The 19294-nt window shown below is 41.9% G+C and overlaps 1 protein-coding gene across 4 annotated transcripts in view; it reads right to left on the reverse strand.

Annotated features, from left to right (window-relative positions):
• Positions 1–19294, reverse strand: part of DDR2 (discoidin domain receptor tyrosine kinase 2) — a 106251-nt gene that overhangs the window by 16089 nt on the left and 70868 nt on the right. For 2 of the 4 annotated variants that reach the window (XM_075616796.1, XM_075616794.1), the window contains exons 3-12: positions 16226–16328; positions 13219–13450; positions 11721–11868; positions 7156–7261; positions 5703–5886; positions 4089–4332; positions 2932–2994; positions 1800–1930; positions 901–1129; positions 235–458 (exon numbers count right to left, since the gene is read on the reverse strand). In XM_075616796.1, the coding sequence (XP_075472911.1) occupies positions 235–458; positions 901–1129; positions 1800–1930; positions 2932–2994; positions 4089–4332; positions 5703–5886; positions 7156–7261; positions 11721–11868; positions 13219–13450; positions 16226–16328 (1664 nt within the window). The remainder of the gene's footprint in view (positions 1–234; positions 459–900; positions 1130–1799; positions 1931–2931; positions 2995–4088; positions 4333–5702; positions 5887–7155; positions 7262–11720; positions 11869–13218; positions 13451–16225; positions 16329–19294) is intronic. The other 2 variants (XM_075616797.1, XM_075616798.1) reach the window with 2 other exon arrangements.

The following is a 19294-nucleotide window of genomic DNA, read 5'->3' on the forward strand; positions in this document are numbered from 1 at the left end:
TTTCAAAAGATCTAAGCAATTTTTTACATACCGTAGTAAATACAGAGAAGAAAATACTTTAATTTAAAGAGTCTTTTTAAATATACTGTAAATGATACAATATTTTTCTACTCCTTTTGAAGCCAAAAAACATATGTATATAATTCTGATCCGGGTCATTCTGGTGGAGTCTTCAGTTGGGTATCACTATAAAAAGTGCCTATGGAGAGCGGTTTATGGGGGGAATGTAGTTACCTCTCCAAACTGGCCCTCCCCGAGTTTCTCTTTAAATGTCAGAAGATTCCTGGGAAACTCTTCCACTGCCACCTCTTTACCAGAGAGAAGGTCCATGGTGATGGCAGGGACAGAGTACGTGTTCCCACCAGTCACCCCTTGTAAGTTCACTATATCTGCCTCGGCATAATGAGGAACTCCATCAGCACCACTGGGCAGAGCAGATTTCCCTGCAGCACTACCTGCTGGAGTGAAAACAAGCGTGTTAAGCTGCATCAGAAAGCCGTATGCACCAATTGTACTGCATTGTAGTATATTGATGTTATTCTTCCTCGCCTCTGTCACTCAGTCACCAATCAAATAATTGTATTAGCTAATGTTTATCTATTTGTACATGACACAAACCTTATCCCAAATACACACTAAGCCTATGAAACATACAAATAGTTTGCAGTTCTTTTTTCTTTAGTCAGTGGCTATTATAATAGGAACAGGACTAAAACATTCAGGATTTATTTCTGTTAAGTAAGGAACATAGTACAGGGATTCATCCGAGGACAAACACAAACCAGTCAAAAGAACAGTGCATGTGTATTATTTGCTAGTCTACTTATTTGTGTCTCTCAGTATAACAATAACTACAGTAGGACTTAGTCCCCGTCGCCATCAGAGATGCCAATTCCTCACCAGCTTCCTCCTCTCCCACTGCTTGGGGTGTGAATTCAGGCAGCTTCCGTATGAGACGCATGGGCTCCTGATAATCTGGGCCCAGTGGGAATATCCTGTCGTAGGTGGAGTTGGACTCCAGTTCGCTGGCTGAGACAGAGTCGTGGCGGCGATTGGCATTGTACATGCTGGAGTCGCTGGGCAGTGAGAGGCTGACAGTCAACTCCTCATCCAGCATCCGACGAGATGCCTGAAAGTATGGAACAGTGGCAAAGAGGATGCTAAAGTGAGCAATGACAACATAGAGGGGCACAGACGGGTAGAGTAATATATATATATATATATATATATATATATATATATATATATATACACACACACATATATATACACACATACATAATACAGCTTTTTTATATATATTATATTGATGTAAAGAGGTCACATTAGTATGGCAGAGGCAATGATAGTGCAATAATTTCAACAGCTTTGTAGTGTTTTCAATTACAGCGTGGGTGCCCGGTGACGACACAAGGTTTAAAGTGACAATGCATTGGTACATAAGACAACACGGATTACAATGACTGTGGAGTAATGACTGAATAGATGTTACAGAGGCAGATTCATTAGAGTACAATAGCCGCAAATGCACATTAACTGCCTTTGATGAACCAGGTTACTGCTATTTAATGAATCTCCACCATTGTGAGAACAGAAAAAACTGGATACATGGTTGCAGTTCCAATGCATCACAGGCTGAATACACAGACATGAGTTAGAGTAACAGTATTCAAATAGCATGTGTACTAATAGATGGTCGGATATTGAATTCAGCCCAATGATGCTCCATAATGATATATCAGGATTACAAAAGGGCTTCAGTACCTTGGGGAATGTAGATGTTTGTGACCATGACGTACCTTCTCCAGCATCTTCTGCCAGAATTGTCGCCAGAGGATGATAACAATGATCGCTACCAGGATAAAAATGATGGCAACTAGGCAGCCAATCAGGATACGAGTATTACTGTCATCTACCTTAAGAGTGGGATCTGTAAGAGAAAGGAGGACCATTTATGATTTTGGATTTCAAAAGCTGCTGATTAGAAATCTCTATTAAGTTCTATTCCAAAGATGTAAGAATTTAAAATCAGGATTCCTAGTAGCTTCATCAGTGCCAGACTCTAGTGGTGTCTTTAAACATGTTGCAGTACAGTTTTAATCTTAAAACATCCTCTTCTCATAATAATGAGGGTATCGCAGGAGCAATGGGAAAAAAAGACTAATATCCTCATCTTGATCCGTAGAACATGGGTTTTGGGACAGGCAGCTGTTGCCCGTCACCAATAACTACCTCTGATTCATGCACCTGTTGGCAGCCCCGGCCAGGAATCAGACTAGACTCCCATCCAGGTAGTCAGGCTCCCGGATTCCATTGCCAGGGCTAATTAAATCACAGGTGAGCTGAATGCTCCAGTGTAGGACACAAACCCATATAAAATAGTGAAAGCCAGAATCTGCCTATATACTGCACTGGGCAGAGAGCTGCACCCTATCTCGTTGTGATAGAAGCCTTGCTGCCGAGTCTCCCTCCTTCTTAATGTTGAGATCTTGCTACATCGCACTCCTACCTAGAGATGAACTCCATACTGCTTGATGCTATTACTGCTGGACCAAGGGGATGCAAGTTCCAGTCTGCTGTGTGTATTTAGCCTGCTCTCAGGAGCCTGCTCATGAAGTGGGATCCCATGACTGTGGTTAGAGGACTCTGAAGTAACAAACCTCCCCCGGGGAACCAGAGCATTCCTGTATTGGATCTTTATTTGCTATTTTGTTCCTGTAAGAAAATAAACAGCTCTTGTTCGTTCCATTAGTGTCTCTCACTACCCCACTACAAGCCCCTATTCAATATTCTGTGAGGACAAATCCCCGTGCTGGAGAAGAGTTGATCTCCATTTACATGAAATAGACTAAAGTCTTCTCCAGCACCCGGGAAGCTGCTTCACAGCATACTGGATAATGGGCATGGTGTGTGGATTCCAACTGTACATACCATATGTGGTTGGGACACTAGCTGACTGTGGAGGACTCATTGAATTGTTGTACATGGCAGCATCTATTGAGACAGAGAAAAACATTGACAGGTGGTCAAAATACAGGCCAGCAAGCTATAGTCCTCTGGAGAATATTGTGCCATGGTATCTATCAGCGTGAAACACCATACACATTTGAGAAGGTTATATTTTGAACCTTTGTCTTTGTGGCCAAGTGGAAATGCAACCTTACTATCTTATGCAAAAGGTCATACATAGAAGATGGTAAACTAGGGGAAAAGTGAGGAAGTACTTATTTACTGAAATAGTAGGAGATACATAGAGTACCTGTCCAGCAGAAGTGCTGGGGGATGATACTGTGCAAGGATTACCAACTGATTTGTATATACCCAAGAGATAGAAGTATAAAATAAAACCAATGCACCAAATAGAGCCTGTAGTTTTGAATTAGATATAGCAGGAATAATAGCTACACATAGTCCTCATCTCCCATCACTTTCTGTTTATATATTTCAAGATTGAAAGAGAATTTGCATTTCTGTTGGATGTATTTGTGTGTTCGTGTGTGTGCATGTCGAGAAAGAAGTAGAAGCTTGAAGGAAAAATTATAATCTTTTGTTATTTCAGAATAAAGAAGAATCAGTATCAGGCTTGGAACAATGAAAAAAGGTAATAGTCTGGCCAAATGCCAACACTTGAATACAATAAACGCCATAACAGAAAACCTATACATATTTTCAGACTAGAATAAGTCTGTTTTTACATATCCACAAACAGATTTTTGGGCAGGATTGTGAAATATAGTTACCTTCTCTTTTGTAACTTACAACATTCTTTGTCCTATTTCTCTTTCACCCTCTTCCTCTCTGTGGCTCACATATAGATAGTGTCTTCCTTCTTCTGAAATAGTTTGCCCATCACTTACTTCCTTTTTGTATCACTCTTCTTTCACCTTCACTTACTGGTCATGACAGCTACTGTACAACTATAAACATTTCTTATCCAATCTACCCATCTCTAACAAATTTAGTAATTTTGTTTATCTCTTGACAAACTTGTGTTCTTCTCTTTTACCTACCTACTCACCTTTCCTCTGTATATAGCCTCCTGGGATGTCCCACCCCATTTCCCCTATTGTGTTTTGAGAGTTCCTCACCAGACTGGAAGGTGATTTCGCTAAACATCATCCAAGAGTCAGCAAAGTAGTACTGGCACTTGATGGCACGTGCCATATGGTTGTGAAGTTGCACGGTAACATAGCGAGCGCTGGGATTGGAGTCGTCCATCACGAGGAGAGAGGAGATGGAGTTGGCTTCCCATTCGTTGGCCTCAGAGCGGAAGAAGCACTGCACCTCCTTGAAAATCTTCACACTCTTGGAGAACATATTGTTGCAGTGAACCTGTAATATTGAAAGAAAAGATACATCATACTTACCGAAGCAAAATTCTGCAGTGATGTTATCTTTTCCATACAAGCTTCTTTCATCACTTTTATTTTGAAAATATATAGTTTTTATGGAAGAACTTGTTAAGGATTTAAACTTAATCCCCAAGACATGCACAAGTCCTTCAGTCACTCACGGTTTCCATGATATGTTTGGATTAACAGCAGATGTGGGGCCATAATTACTAAGCAGTCTAACTCCATAAGTCCCGTTCAGTTCCAGTAGATACCTAACAGCCCACTTGAATGGGCTGTAAAGGTCCATATTTACGCAGCTGTGCTGGAAGGTGTCAGATGAAAGAACACTGCTTAGTAGATATGGCACTCAATGTTTTGGATATCAAACAGGTCACTTCAGATGTTCATGGCAGGGATGAATGGCGTCAGTATTGATTTACTTTATTTAAAACCAGAGACAAAACATGAAACACAGACAGAGCTCAGTGCACATCCAGTGAAACTTATACACGGTACAGTGCCTAAATATATATGTATAGATATCTATTAAATAAAATGGTCTTTTAGTTTAACATTTTGGCCAAAGTGTTGTAAGCCCTTGAGCCACTACACGGCAGACCACATCTCAAGGGTACCTAACACTAATATAAATTTTTAATAACCTGTGCATTACCAGGAAGAATGATTTATAATAAATCTGTCAAAATTAGTTGCATAGTTCTAAGTCTGATTGAAGCTCTTATTAACCTGTACATTACCAGGAAAAGCACTCTATATTAGATTTGTCACAATCAAACTGCAAGCAAGCAAGTCCTCCTGAGCGTGGGAGATGCAATGGAGTGAGCTTTTAACCATTTAAATGTGAGAGGGGTGAGCTTCAATTAGGTAGGAGGAGCCACACTCCAATCAGCTAAAACCATCTGAACAAGAATTCAGCTAAGACCAGCCGAAGCAAAATTCTGCAGTAATGTTATATTTTCCATACAAGCTTCTTTCATCACTTTTATTTTGAAAATATATAGTTTTTATGGAAGAACTTGTTAAGGATTTCTACTTAATCCCCAAGACATGCACAAATCCTTCAGTCACTCACAGTTTCCATGATATGTTTGGATTAACAGCAGATGTGGGGCCATAATTACTAAGCAGTCTAACTCCATAAGTTCCGTTCAGTTCCAGTAGATACCTTACAGCCCACTTGAATGGGCTGTAAAGGTTAATATTTACACAGCTGTGCTGGAAGGTGTCAGATGAAAGAACACTGCTTAGTAGATATGGCACTCAATGTTTTGGATATCAAACAGATCACTTCAGATGTTCATGGCAGGGATGAATGGCGTCAATATTGAATTACTTTATGCAACAAACCTTCATGGTGGTAAAGTTTCTTATACGGTCAAACTCGAACATGATCTCAACGTAGCCGTTGGTGAAGCTTTCATTACTCCATCCTACATAATCATATCCCGGCCACATGTGGTACTCATGGGTCAGTGTGAAATCATCGAGCCCAGAAACACCATCCGTTAGCTGGCCAAGTCCCTCGGTCATGCTGGTGAGGACAAAGTAATCAGAAGGAGTAATGACTATATGAAACACGATCAAAATGAGACCGCTACAAAGAGAGAGGGGTGAAGCTAGAAACATTGTCTGTTAGAGAGAAGCAGAAGTAGTGCAGTGAGAGGGGTAGACTGAGAGTTATCCATGTATGTCACAGCAAGAGGGTGGAAGGACGAGAGATAGCTTGTCTACCATACTGTAGATACAAAATATAGCAGAATGTAAGCTATACATGTATATAACAGTAAAGAAAGAAACCCCAACTCACATCCAATCTGACAAAATATTTAGTTCATTGATATATTTTTCTTCTCATAAGTATGAGTCATTTTGTTCAATCTTTTGGCTAAAATATGTTAAGCCTGCAACCACGTCAAGGTTCTGACCCATTCAGCAAGATCCTGCACTACTAGTTTATACTGTGTCCTTTGAATTTCCTCCACTTCATGGATAGGGAGTGGTCTGGCTCTTTTATCTATAATCAGTATTGATGATTACTGCGGGTTGGTGCTGCCACAAGAGAACAGACATGGACCTCACTTCTGCCAGACGTACAAATCAATGTGGAAATAAACAGCATATCTCTGTCGCACACTAATTTCCCAACGTTTTGGTGGGATACCCCCTTTGTCGGGTGCAGTGTTCAAACCATTACGAAGTGATGGATAAAAGAGGAAGCAAAACAATGACATCGTTAACAGCATGGGATGCGTGACATTTATGTGGTGCCTAAGGAGATAAAATGTAGATGAACTATGGGTCACATGTGAATGGGAGCTGAGGCATGGTAAAGCTTAGCACCCTCTTTGTGTATCTGAGCCTATGTGCTATGAGTGAGCTACAGTGCAATTAAAACTGGATACAAAAAAAAACTAAGTACCCTATAGAATGGTGATAAAAAAAATATACGTCAAAAGCTTGTGACTGCAGCAAAGATTATTTCCCACCTTTCTCCTGGGGGAAGATATCGCTCAACAATATACTAAGATAAGATAATGAGATATTATCTGTACTAGGGCCTGCTGATTCAATTTAAATAACGGTGGTATGGGTAAGCTCAAGCTAATAGGAGTGGGCACATACTGTACCTCTCAACTATTTACTGAACAATTACAAATGCACATCTGCTCACACATAGCACATGTAGTGTGTCTACATTTTAACCCCTTAGAATGCGCATACATGTCACGCATCCCCTGCTATTGAGTATATCGTTGTTTTATCTCATTTATGCACTGTCCCTAGCATGTGAAGAACTCACCTATAGCCAACTGCTCCATCATATATGGTATCATTCAGGTAAATGATTTGACCTCCAGGTAGCAGGAACTGTTGCCCTGATGGGACATTGTAAGATACTAATCCATCTAAAAAATACAATAGAAAGAGATGTATTACCATTTGCAACCATTGCAATGATTCAGGTACTTTAAACCCTAAAAGCACTTAGAAGTTCGTTGTAATTTCTCAAAATGTAAATGTTTTATCAAAAAGATGACTCGAAAACTGGATTTCCCAAAACAAACTGTTTTTAAACACTGACAAGACTGTAACAATGGTATTTGGGACCAAGACTACATTTTTAAAGCTTCCAGTGACTGAGCTCCAGATCAGAACAAACGCTAACACCACCCTAACACCTGTCACTAGTTTTAAATACCTGGGCATATGGTTTGACTCCCACTTAACATTCGGAATGCACATTGATGTCCTGACATCCAAAACCTATGCCAAACTAGGTGTACTTTACAGGAACAAATCCTCCCTAAGCCTGCTGGTCAGAAAGCGTATTGCACAGCAGATGCTAATGCCAATTATCGACTATGGAGGCATAGTATATGGCTCGGCACCCCAAACCCACCTTGGCAAACTTGACACCCTCTACAATTCAATTTGTCGTGTCGTTCTCCAATGCAACTACAACACACATCACTGCGAAATGCTCAAAGAACTAGATTGGTCATCACTCGAGTCTAGGCGCAAAGTTCACCTTTCCTGTCTTGCCTTCAAATACTTTCTGGGCAAGCTACCCACCTATCTGAACAAGCTCCTCACCCCTACCACATGCAGCACTTATCATCTGAGATCAGACTCCAAAAGACTGTTCATGGTCCCAAGGCTCAACAAAGTATCCGGCCGCTCCTCCTTCTCTTACCGTGCACCCCAAAACTGGAACAACCTACTGGAGACTCTCACATCCACCACCAGTTTAAGTTCTTTCAAAACTAAGGCTGTCTCACATTTCAATCTGGTCTGTAACTGTTACATAAGCCTATAATATACATCTTCTCTAACTGTGCATGCAATGTATTGTATATAATGTAACTGTATTTGTAACCATGTGTAGCCAGGTCCCTTTTGTCCCGTGACACCCCCTCCTCTTACCTCCGCTGCCGGGGGTCACTCGACAGACCCGCCGGCACTTCTGGAGGGTGGGGGCCGAGCAGGGAGCACTCCGGTGCTCTGGAGGTCCCTGGCGGCTCCCGAGCAGTGCGCCGCCATGTTGCGCAACTTTGCGCATGTGCAGTGAGTCCCCGCATGCGGCGGCCAGCTAGGGACATTGCGCATGCGCAGTGATAGCGCGCGAACCCTAGCCTACCAGGGACAGGCTCTTGGAAGGGACTACAAGTCCCATGAGCCTCAGGAGTGCCCCACGTGACTCCAGGGAGCCAATAGGGCTAGAGTATCTCCCTGCACAGAGGGATTGATACATTTCACGGGTTCTGAGCACATTAGGCAGTTGGTGACCGGAGCAGCTAGGGGAAGGAGGTAGGGTGCAGGAGTCAGTGACTCCCTGCACTAGGCCAGCAGCCCCCTAGGCCCCAGATAGCCCTGAGCCACCAGTAGTGTTGTGTTGTTCAGGGACAGGCCCCAGGTTAGGGACCCTGCCCGTTATTATCCAGAGTCCGTTAGGGACACAGCGGACGCTGCGCGTCCATCCAGAGGTCTGGGCTCAGACCTTCGCTGTCGCTGCAGCAGGGTGGGATCACCCCGGACAGTAGTTCCTGTGGTTAGCAGTCATTGGATCCTTTGTAAAGCTCCTTCACCAAGTGCACCAACTATACTCTATTATATTGTGGAGGTGCTGCACCGAGTTCGAGGTTACTCCTATTATTTATACGTGCCCCAGGCTCCCCGTGGCGGAGGTTTAGGCCTCCTGTGAGCCTAACAGGTAAAGCACCACACCTGGTAACATTAAGTTCCCCGCACACACATACTATATGCTATTGGGTGGGGGAATACCCGTTACACAGGTATTATTTGTCATATTAACTATGTCCAGGACATGCTTGAAAACGAGAAGTAACGCTCAATGTATTACTTCCTGGTAAAACATTTTATAAATAAATAAAGGAGTCAAGATAAATGCAACTTGGGATGCCCCAACTACATGGGACAAAAGCAACAAACAAAAATAAATACGGGTGCTGCAGGCAGAAATGACACGGTTGTGCTCGCCACAAACCTGGATCGGACCGCGAGGCTGAGGTGGGGTTGTAAAAGCACCGACCTTAGACCGCGCAGGCTGGTCCGGATTGCGCAGTTCGTAGTCATAGGTAGCAGAATCAGGATAGGAGAAGACAGCATCGTCGTTGTACAAGCCAGGGTCAGGACAGGAGACATCAGGATAAACTTTGTTCAAGCAAGAGTTCGGCAACAGGTAGTCAGGAAGGCCCCGCTTCAGCTTAGGAGCGCGGGGTTGACCTCTGCGCGTGCGGCGACCATGGTCCATGGTACTGGTCTCAGGAGGTGGTAGGCAGACCAGAATAGCACACCGCCTAGATGCACGGGTAAACCAGTACACAGCGCAAGAGTCCTGAGCGGGCTGGGGAATCCTCCGTTACAGCGCAGGAACCAGGACACGGCCTCTCTATATTAGGGAAAGAGTAGGCCCCAGGAACCAGGAAGCTGAAGATGCAGGGGAAACCTCAGTTGCAGCGCAGGAACCAGGACACGGCCTCTCTAGATTAGGGAAAGAGTAGGCCCCAGGAACCAGGAAGCTGAAGACGTAGGAGATACCTTTGCTTCAGTGCAGGAAAGCAGGAAGCTGAAGACGTAGGGGATACCTTCGCTTCAGTGCAGGAAAGCAGGAAGCTGAAGACGTAGGGGATACCTTCGCTTCAGTGCAGGAAAGCAGGAAGCTGAAGACGTAGGGGATACCTTTGCTTCAGCACAGAGAACGGAAGCTGAAGGACGCAGGGGAAACCTCCGTATCAGCATAGGAGAAGGAAGCTGAAGGACGCAGGGGAGACCTCCGTATCAGCATAGGAGAACATGCGAGAGCTTGTGGCAGAACAGTAAGTGACATCCGGTAAGGACTATGCTCGGCAGGGAGCATTGTGGGAACACAGTACTTAAAGGCCAGCGGGCCAATCCCCGGTGGGGGGTGTGAAGGTACTGCTCCAATGAGTAAATGCAAATCTAGGTTGCAGTGATAGGCTGCACAGCTGTAGTAGATACCAGAGGGAGTGTGTGGCAGTATAGCTTTGGTGAGTGAATCCAGGCTGCAGTAAATATCAGAGGGAGTGTGTGGCAGTATTGCTTTGGTGAGAGAATCCAGGCTGCAGTAAATAACAGGAGAAGTGTTCCAGAACTGCACCGGTCTGCATGGTGAGGCAACCAGTAAACCGCGGAGCGGATTCCTTACAAGAAAGAACCTAATCAGGGTTACTGCATATAGAACAAAAGGGGTCGCCAAGCACACCAAGTCAAAATGCAATATATTACAAAAAGATCATTTTATTGACTGGTCACAGTCACAAACCATCCGACGTTTCGGTGAACAAACACCTTCTTCAGGGATGAAGAAGAAGGTGTTTGTTCACCGAAACGTCGGATGGTTTGTGACTGTGACCAGTCAATAAAATGATCTTTTTGTAATATATTGCATTTTGACTTGGTGTGCTCGGCAACACCTTTTGTTCTTATCAAAAAGATGATCACCATGGAATTATTTTACGTAATGGAAATTCTGAACAATTATAGGGCTTTGGCATTAGAAACTGGTTACAATTCTGGACATTGAAATAAACGAAACAATTTTACCTCTAATAATGGTAATCATTCCCGAAGAGCAGGAAACTATCGCCACATTCTGCAGGATGCTACAGATTTAAACTGAGGGCATGAGGGTTTCCTCTCCTACATAACTCATCCAAGACATGCACTGTATACACAAAGAAACTCAGAATCCCGCAGTCAGATAACTATTCAGCTTACAGCACATGCCTGCAGTGCTACATCCATGTATACAGTACACATTCTATCCACCTGTAGGGGCCTGTAAAGAATTGTGTACATGCACGTTAAAACTGTTTGAAAAGTGCTATTTTGACTTTCACTTTTCCCCTCAACCGGGCAAGAACTAAGATTGATTATGTGATATTACAAAGCGACCACCTTTTGTCACAAAAACGGCAAAGCAAATTAGTTTTTTTTAGTAGTGATATTTTTGTACACAAAATTCTGTATCAATGTCAAGAAAAGTTTGCTTTGACAAACTGATCCGTTTTTCTGATGCAGAATTTTAGACGTATTTCCCCTTAAGATATGAAGAATTTATTTTGCAAATAAAGTGGAAAAATAATGACACACACAGAGACACACATTGTGATACATCTCACTATAATATGTGCAACTACTCCCAGACTCCTCCTACTTACACTCCCCACGTCGCAAGTTGAGGCAGACAGGGGAAAATTGAAGCAAAATGCATTGATAAATAGGGGCAGGATAAAGAGTCCTTGACACATGAACCCGATCTTCTTTGGGCAATTTTGACTTCTAAAGTGCGATTTTCTCAGACTTTAATGAATAAACCCTTACCTAGCCAGACACAGCCATACAACTCCACCCTCAGGCAAACGTTCATGGAGTGATCAGTCACTGGGATGAATCGTAGAAACCTTGCTACAATTGGCGGCTCCAGGTCCTTCAAAACTATGTCATAGGGGTTGACATTCCCATCGAGAACCTGGAAGGAAGAAATGAAAGGAACCAACCATCTCAGTCTGATAGAAATAGCACCAGTCGCAGCAAAGACGGTCCCCTAAGAGAGTTTTCCTATTATCATTCAGCCCAACTGCTCCTGTCCATCAAGCCAGCGTGGGCAGGGTTAACATCATTAATGAAAGACAGACACAGCATCAAAGATCTGAGGATCGTCATCTCCTCCCTCGACTTCTATGCTCTTGGTGTCTAATTGCTTTTAGTTGTCTTCCCCTCAGACTTTCTTAGAAATAACATCAGTCGCAGCAAATGAGGCAGCCAAAGGGTGTCAGCGATTTTCTGCTGTTCACAGATATTCCTGATGTTACCGCTGCCCTTGTACTGATCTTGGGTAAAACAGATATTAGATATATAATGAAAGTGAAAAAGTGCTCAGATGTTAGAACACATTCCCACTGACCATATACCATACACCTGTGATTGTGAATAATAGTGACTGATAGTGACAATACAAGTGTTGCAATTTATATAAATGGTTTGGAGTGCCAAAGTTTCCTTTATGCGCCCCCCTGTCCACTCTCCCCTCCGGCTCGCCCCCCCCTGCAAAAATTTGGCGTCAAATGACCCTGCAACGTCATTTGATGCCGGGTTGCCATGGAGACGCGTCGCTGGAAGGCAAGGTAAGTAAAAAGTTTGAGGCCTCGCGCGATCCCGCCATTTATTTTAAATGCCTTTGGGGCAGTGCGGGGCCTCTGTAACAGCCGACCCCCAACCAGGAAATATTTCTCCCCCCCCCCCCACTTTGTGCCCCCTACGGTAGAGATCCAATCCAAATGCAGCCAAAGTTCCAGGAATCTCACATATGCCAGAATTTCAAACAAGGGCAAATGCATTAAGAGTTCTCAGGGCGCAGATGGGTCCTCTATATGTATTGGAAGAAAAACGAGAGAAGACACAATGGTACAGCATGTTCCAACTAGTGATATTTGTTGAATAAAGAATATACTGTACACTCAGAGTTGACTATTTTTTCAAGTATATGATAGGGATACTTCCTCAGATAAAGAGAATCTAGTATATATATATATAGCTCCAGGATTGGTATGATGAAGATTTATTCACATGAAAAGAGAGAAGAGTCACAATAGTGTAATACTCTAATGTTGGAACATTCACTGTGGATGTAATACTATGCACTCACAATTTCAAGATTTCCCACTTTTATGGATATATTTTGTCTTCCAATAGATAGATAACACCCTTCACATGGGATACATCGAGGCATTTCAAACCAAGAGTAACTGGCATGACAGAATGGATGACATATACTGGTGGCCAGTCTTGGCCATTTAGTCTTGATCAGCTCCTTGCATACCTGTCTGCCATGGCGATTCCTCCAGGAGATCCAACGGGTGCCATCCCGGCTATAGTTGATTTTGAACATCTGGGCGAACTCATTGCCATGTCCTCCAGCGTGACGGCCTTGGGAGCCCACTAAGGTTATGAAGTGGAGGACACGCAAGTCAATCTGGAGGAACTCTGTCAGCTCTTCCGGATCTACTGGCATCTCTGGGCACCAAGCTCCATCTCCTTCCTCTGAATCCAGCCTGAGAGGGATAAAGGGAACCAAGCAGAAAGGGACAGAGATAACTTCTTCTTTTATTGCAGTTTTTATTTTTAGTATAGGTGGATAGGGTGGTATAAAAAAAATGTAGGGCAAAAGAAGAGGTAGATAATATTGCGTTGCTACATCATCACACTTATAGACAGAAATTATTAGTTACATGTACAGTACACAGGTCATACATAATCATACATTATTATGCAGAGGTCAACCTCTATAAAATAAATAGGCCGCACTTATTTAAAACCATTCTCCCGGGCCCCAGCTCTTAGCGACCAAGCGTATCGTTTAGGGGGGGGAAAGGTCAAATCAACCCTGTAATATCCTACAGTACTTGGGAATTGACTGTTGCTGTTATCCAAGGCTCTCAAACTCTTAGAAATTTGGAGAAAGAGTCAGATTGAATGCTAGTCAACTTTTCCATCAGGAAGACCCTCCATAACCTAGATTTAATTTGTTTAACTGATGGAACATTGGGTTTCTTTCAGGCCACATCTACTGTATCTCACACAGAACTTCTGTATATACATGTAGGATTAATTTATACTCGGCTATATTAAAATTATAATAATTTACATAAAAGTGATCTAGAGGGAAATCAGAGTCAAGAATATCCTGGAGCAGATCATGAAGTGCTACCCATAACATAGAGATCAGAGGCCAATTCCACCATGTGTTAGAAAAACCCTAACTGGCTGCAGCCTCGGGTGCATCATGGAGAAGAAGTTTGTTTGTACTTTGATAGTTTGACAGGGGAGAGATACCACTGGTGGAGCATCTTAACGGCATTCTCTTGTATCATGACACAAATTTAGCTTTTTGCTATACCCTCGAATATATTTTCCCAATCTTCTACATCTAGTATCTTGCTCAAATAATTTTCCCATTTGGACATAAATCTGTGTTTTTCAGGGAAGTCACAGGCCGAAATCTTATTGTACAATGAAGAAATTAGCCTTCTGTGGTCAATTCTGCTGAGGCATAAACTTTCAAAGGGGGTGGGTTCGACAAATGGAGCCTTTGAATTCACAAATCCCCTTATCTGAAAAAATCTAAAGCGTTCAATGTTTGAAAACCCAAATTCTCTTGTGAGTAAATGAAATGCTTTTACCTTCTTGCTTGCCAAGAAATGTACCACCGTGGAGATCCCAACAGAAGTCCATGCCCAGAGACAAAATCCTGATTACCAAGCTGAGCCATTACCGAGGTTGAATTAGATAGGCCATGCTTCATCTGGTTGGAATCCCATAACAGTAGGGAGTTGCTAGTGACCGTCTATGTTGTTTAGATAACCATGATATGTGTCCAGCAAACATGGGCTAACAGCAGCTGCTTCAATCTCCACCCATCTTTTACTATTATCTGAGGGATGCCAGTAGATAAATTGGCTTAAGTGAGCTGCTTTATAATAAGATAAGTGTGGCAAAGCCAACCCACCGCTAGTTACTGGTTGCTATAATAGTGTACTACTAACCTATGGTTTCCTATTGTTCCAAATAAAATGTGATATCTGCTTTTGGAGATCCTGAATATCTTTACATTTGATGGGAACCAAGAGTGTTTGAAATAAATATTGAATTCTTGGCAGAAGATTAAACGTTATGGAATTGACCCTGCCTATCCATTATATGTGATATCTGGACTTCTCCTCTAGATCCTTTTTCAGGGTTTTTATTAAAGCTGGGTGTGACAGGGCAGGTATGTGTCAGGGCCTTAACCCCTCTCTAAAAAGGTCTCCAAATAGAAAGCCTGTATGTGGCTGATTAATCCAGCAGGGAGCTGGTTAATTGCAGCTACAGACAATTAACCAGTCTCCACCTGGCTCATCATTCAGGTAGAAAAGCCTTCTGCTTAAACTGCAGGGGCTCTCTCTATCACATGGGAGGTGGATCAAGGAACCAGATCCTCTATTCTAGGACACAGTACTCACTGGAACACACGAAACACATTATGAGATATCATTGGATGATATTTCACTGGGAGGTTTTCTTTGCCTTCCTCTGCGTAAGTACAAATATAGGATAAAGTATCTCATCTAAATTTAGTATAGGCTGAATTTGATGGACGTATGTCTTTTTTGAATCTCATCTACTATGTAACTATGTAACTACTATGCAGCTATATGTACAGCATTGACTCACATGCACATGAGACTGGGGAAATATCTCTTCTAGGCTAATGATAGCACAGATTATATTACAAATGCTGTGCTAGTAATGTACACATGGACAATGGAAATGCTCAGCAGATAATAGGTCTCTGAGTTACTATCTAACAAAAGTAATATCGTTTCTTGTATGTCACCTTCTTCACCACCTTGGTAAACTGTAGTGAGACGATCAAACATGAGTCAGCTATCACTTTTACCTAGACATAGATGGGTACAGCCTAAAGTGACAAGACCCTTTAAACATGCAGTACACCTGCCAAAAAGTGGTCACCTATTACTTAAATAATGATTGTTTGTTCAATAGAGTCAACGGTACCCACAGAACTTTACAAAACACACACAACTGCTGATTGGATATTAAATGTTATAGATGGCTGGATTTTTCACTGAAAGGTAAATCTACATACGCGAATGTGACCTGAACTTGTCATACAATCTAAAAACAACATATGCACAATATGGAAAAAAAATGCATAATATTAAAAATAAAAATCCCGGGACGGAATGCAGCATGTTAACATTTATTGAGAGATGCTAGAGCAGAGAAGAGCTGATAACAGCCTCAAAATAATGCAACGAAATGATTACCTCCCATATTTGGCTGCTGTTGATTCTGACCACTGGCTGGAGGCTGTAATGTCTTCGTCAGGGATATGCCCACCTGACATTCCCAGAGGGTAACGGCAAACCGCTGGGGGGAAAAAGACCATCACAAAAAGCATGGGAACCGGAGCATGTGGCTATAATTATAGAAAGCATTATGAAGAGGACAATGCTATTTTTCCTGGATGGCATCCCTAGACCTTTGCCATTGGAGCATTTTCACTTCGTCAACAAAATTATCTCAAGATATGACAAAAATGATACTGCGTGCATAACTGCAAAGAAAACATGACACCAAATACATAATCCGAGCATCACTAGAATTTCTGGCCTTAGACCCATTTTTCCCTTTATAATGTTTCAAATTTCTTCTAATTTTGCAAACAGAAACAATTTGAAGAGTTTTTGTCTACAAACAAAAGAAAGTGTTCCAAGCTTGGCTGATTAACAGTATATATTTACTGTAATTAGGAGACGTAAATAGTGGCTTACAATAACGATACCCAACTAAGTTGCTATTTTTGTTACTTAGTTAAATATGTATGGTTGATCACCTTAGCTGGGAGGAATCCGCATTGTACACACCGTGTAGGTCAGGGGTGGCCAACTCCAGTCCTCAAGGGATACCAACAGGCCAGGTATTAAGGATATCCCTGCTTCAGCACAGGTGGATCAATCAGTGGCTCAGTTAGTGACTGAGCCACTGATTGAGCCACCTGTGCTGAGGCAGGGATATCCTAAAAACCAGGCCTGTTGGTGGCCCTTGAGGACTGGAGCTGCCCACCCTAGGTGTAGGTGGAAGCTATGTCAGGAGTGGCTAAACAAGAGGTCAAGGAAGCAGCAGACTATGAAGAGGTTTATCAAGGGGGCTTCTAAACAACATGAGCTTTGTTAATTTAGTCCACCTCTTAGGCTACACTTGCATCACTACACAGCGCTCCATGGTTCATTTGGAGGGTATGAAGATGAAATGTTTCTTCCACTCAACGTTCCATTACTCCTTTAACCCACATGCTGGCCAAGATTTATCACAATGTGTTACAGGACCCTGTCAGGAAATATCTTAAACTGCAGAGATTAGGATTCTGGGGGGATGGAAATTAGCAAGTGAAGTGGCATAGGTATGTGAGGAAACAGTAACGTTTTTGGGTACTTGATAAAAGGCTCTGTGGGACTCCCTGGTAACTTCCAGGGTTCAGTTAAAAGTTGGAAGACCATCTCCTCTTTGTCCTATTGTAACATATTTGTTTCTCTTATTGTGGATGTGTACATGTACTGTTGGAAGCATGTTAATTAGAATATTCAAATTTGAGGCCAATCTTTAGCAAATATTTTCTCTAAAACCGGGACAAAATGATTAATCAGAGATACAATTGTAATACAGCACGTGTGTCACTTAACTCATCCTTAACTCTTTCTATTGCCCCGATATAAGCAATACACAAATGCCACACCAACCGTGAAAAGTTAAAATAGGTCAAAAGTAGTTTTCAGCATTGATTGCCATGAGATGCAAGATCTATTTTAACATGAATGTAATGGTAAATTTAGAGGAAGCTTCATTCAATGCCTATAAAAAAAAATCATCCTTATTGTGATGGTGTCTGTCACGTACGGCACACCTGCTACTCTAGCTAACTCACCTTTTCCCCCGCAAGGTACTTTCAATTAGTTAATGTTAACCCCTTACTCAATTGCAATCATGTCTATTTGTTTCCACCACCCAAGAAATATGCAGAAAATGTCATTAATATATATCTGCCAGAGTCTCAGGTCCCTATTTATTATAGAAAAAACTATGCACTTAACACACAAAAATCTGTTCTAGCAAATGTGTCAGTAAATGTAAATACTCTCTCCAGTTCATTCAGAGCCCCAAAGCATTACTTATTAAATAATTGTTTAATATATATATAAAAAAGTGTGTAGATTACAGAAAAAGGATTACAACAACATACAGATACAATAAATGCAGAAGAGTTTCTTAAAATAACAGGATAAAACAGAAATCCCTAAACCATACGTTACCAGATGTCATTGGTTTTCTGCCAGAGATGTCACTGGCGTAGAAATATGAAAATACACGTGTTTGATCTCAAATGCACCTCTGTTGAATTCTTATTTCCATAATACCTTGCTAAGACTTATGTACTATTTTTTCCCCATTGAAACAACATAAGCCCACCCCTGTCATAAATCAGCTGCTAGGTTGACGGTTTTATGACAGAGAAAAAAAAAACCTCTTTTGACATTTAAAAAGTTTTGACTTAATATATAAACGCACTCATAACTTCCTTTCACTAATACTTAGATACACGTGAGTCATAGCCATAGATTAAGGCGATTGACGGAAGTAACGAGACTAATTATGACCATGTTGCTCCTAACTTTGAGTGACAAATGGATATCTGTCCTCAGCACCGCTTACCCATATAAAGTGTGTGGTACAGTTTGACATGTCTTTTTGCCATGATGCAGAATATGTACCTCTTAGTATGTCACATGACATTCTCATTTTTAATAAAGTCCTCCAACTAAGCAGTGACCTGTGTGTCACTCCCTTTCTGTAATGCATAAGGGGTGTCTCAGAAATGTTAGTTTCCTTTCAGACTGAAAGCCCAGGGGTCTGGCGATCGTTTATTGCCTTCTAAACCATACATGTCACTTTTAGTGATAGCCCCTCAATTAAGTCCTCTTTCTATGTCTGCACAGACCAAGGAAGAATCTTGACCTATCATAAACCCAACATATTATATTTTTTCAATCAAACTGTAGCTACATTAACACCTGACGCCCCAGATTGATTAAAATACATAGTATTTCATGATATTATCATGAAAGTGACTCTTGTGTATCCTGAGAAGTTTGCCCTTCCGTTCCACTTCTGTGGTGTCTATAGACTTCCATCCATCCAATAAACGGCATGTAACTAACCTAGTGACTGAAGTTTTCCTTGCAATATCTGGGCAATATTTATCTGTAATTTCTGGCTTTTACATCAACAATACCAAATTTCAGAACCAGTTATAGAAATGGAACAATACACCCTTTCTT

The sequence above is a fragment of the Ascaphus truei genome, chromosome 10 (assembly GCF_040206685.1).
Source record: "Ascaphus truei isolate aAscTru1 chromosome 10, aAscTru1.hap1, whole genome shotgun sequence".
Classification (NCBI taxonomy): domain Eukaryota; kingdom Metazoa; phylum Chordata; class Amphibia; order Anura; family Ascaphidae; genus Ascaphus; species Ascaphus truei.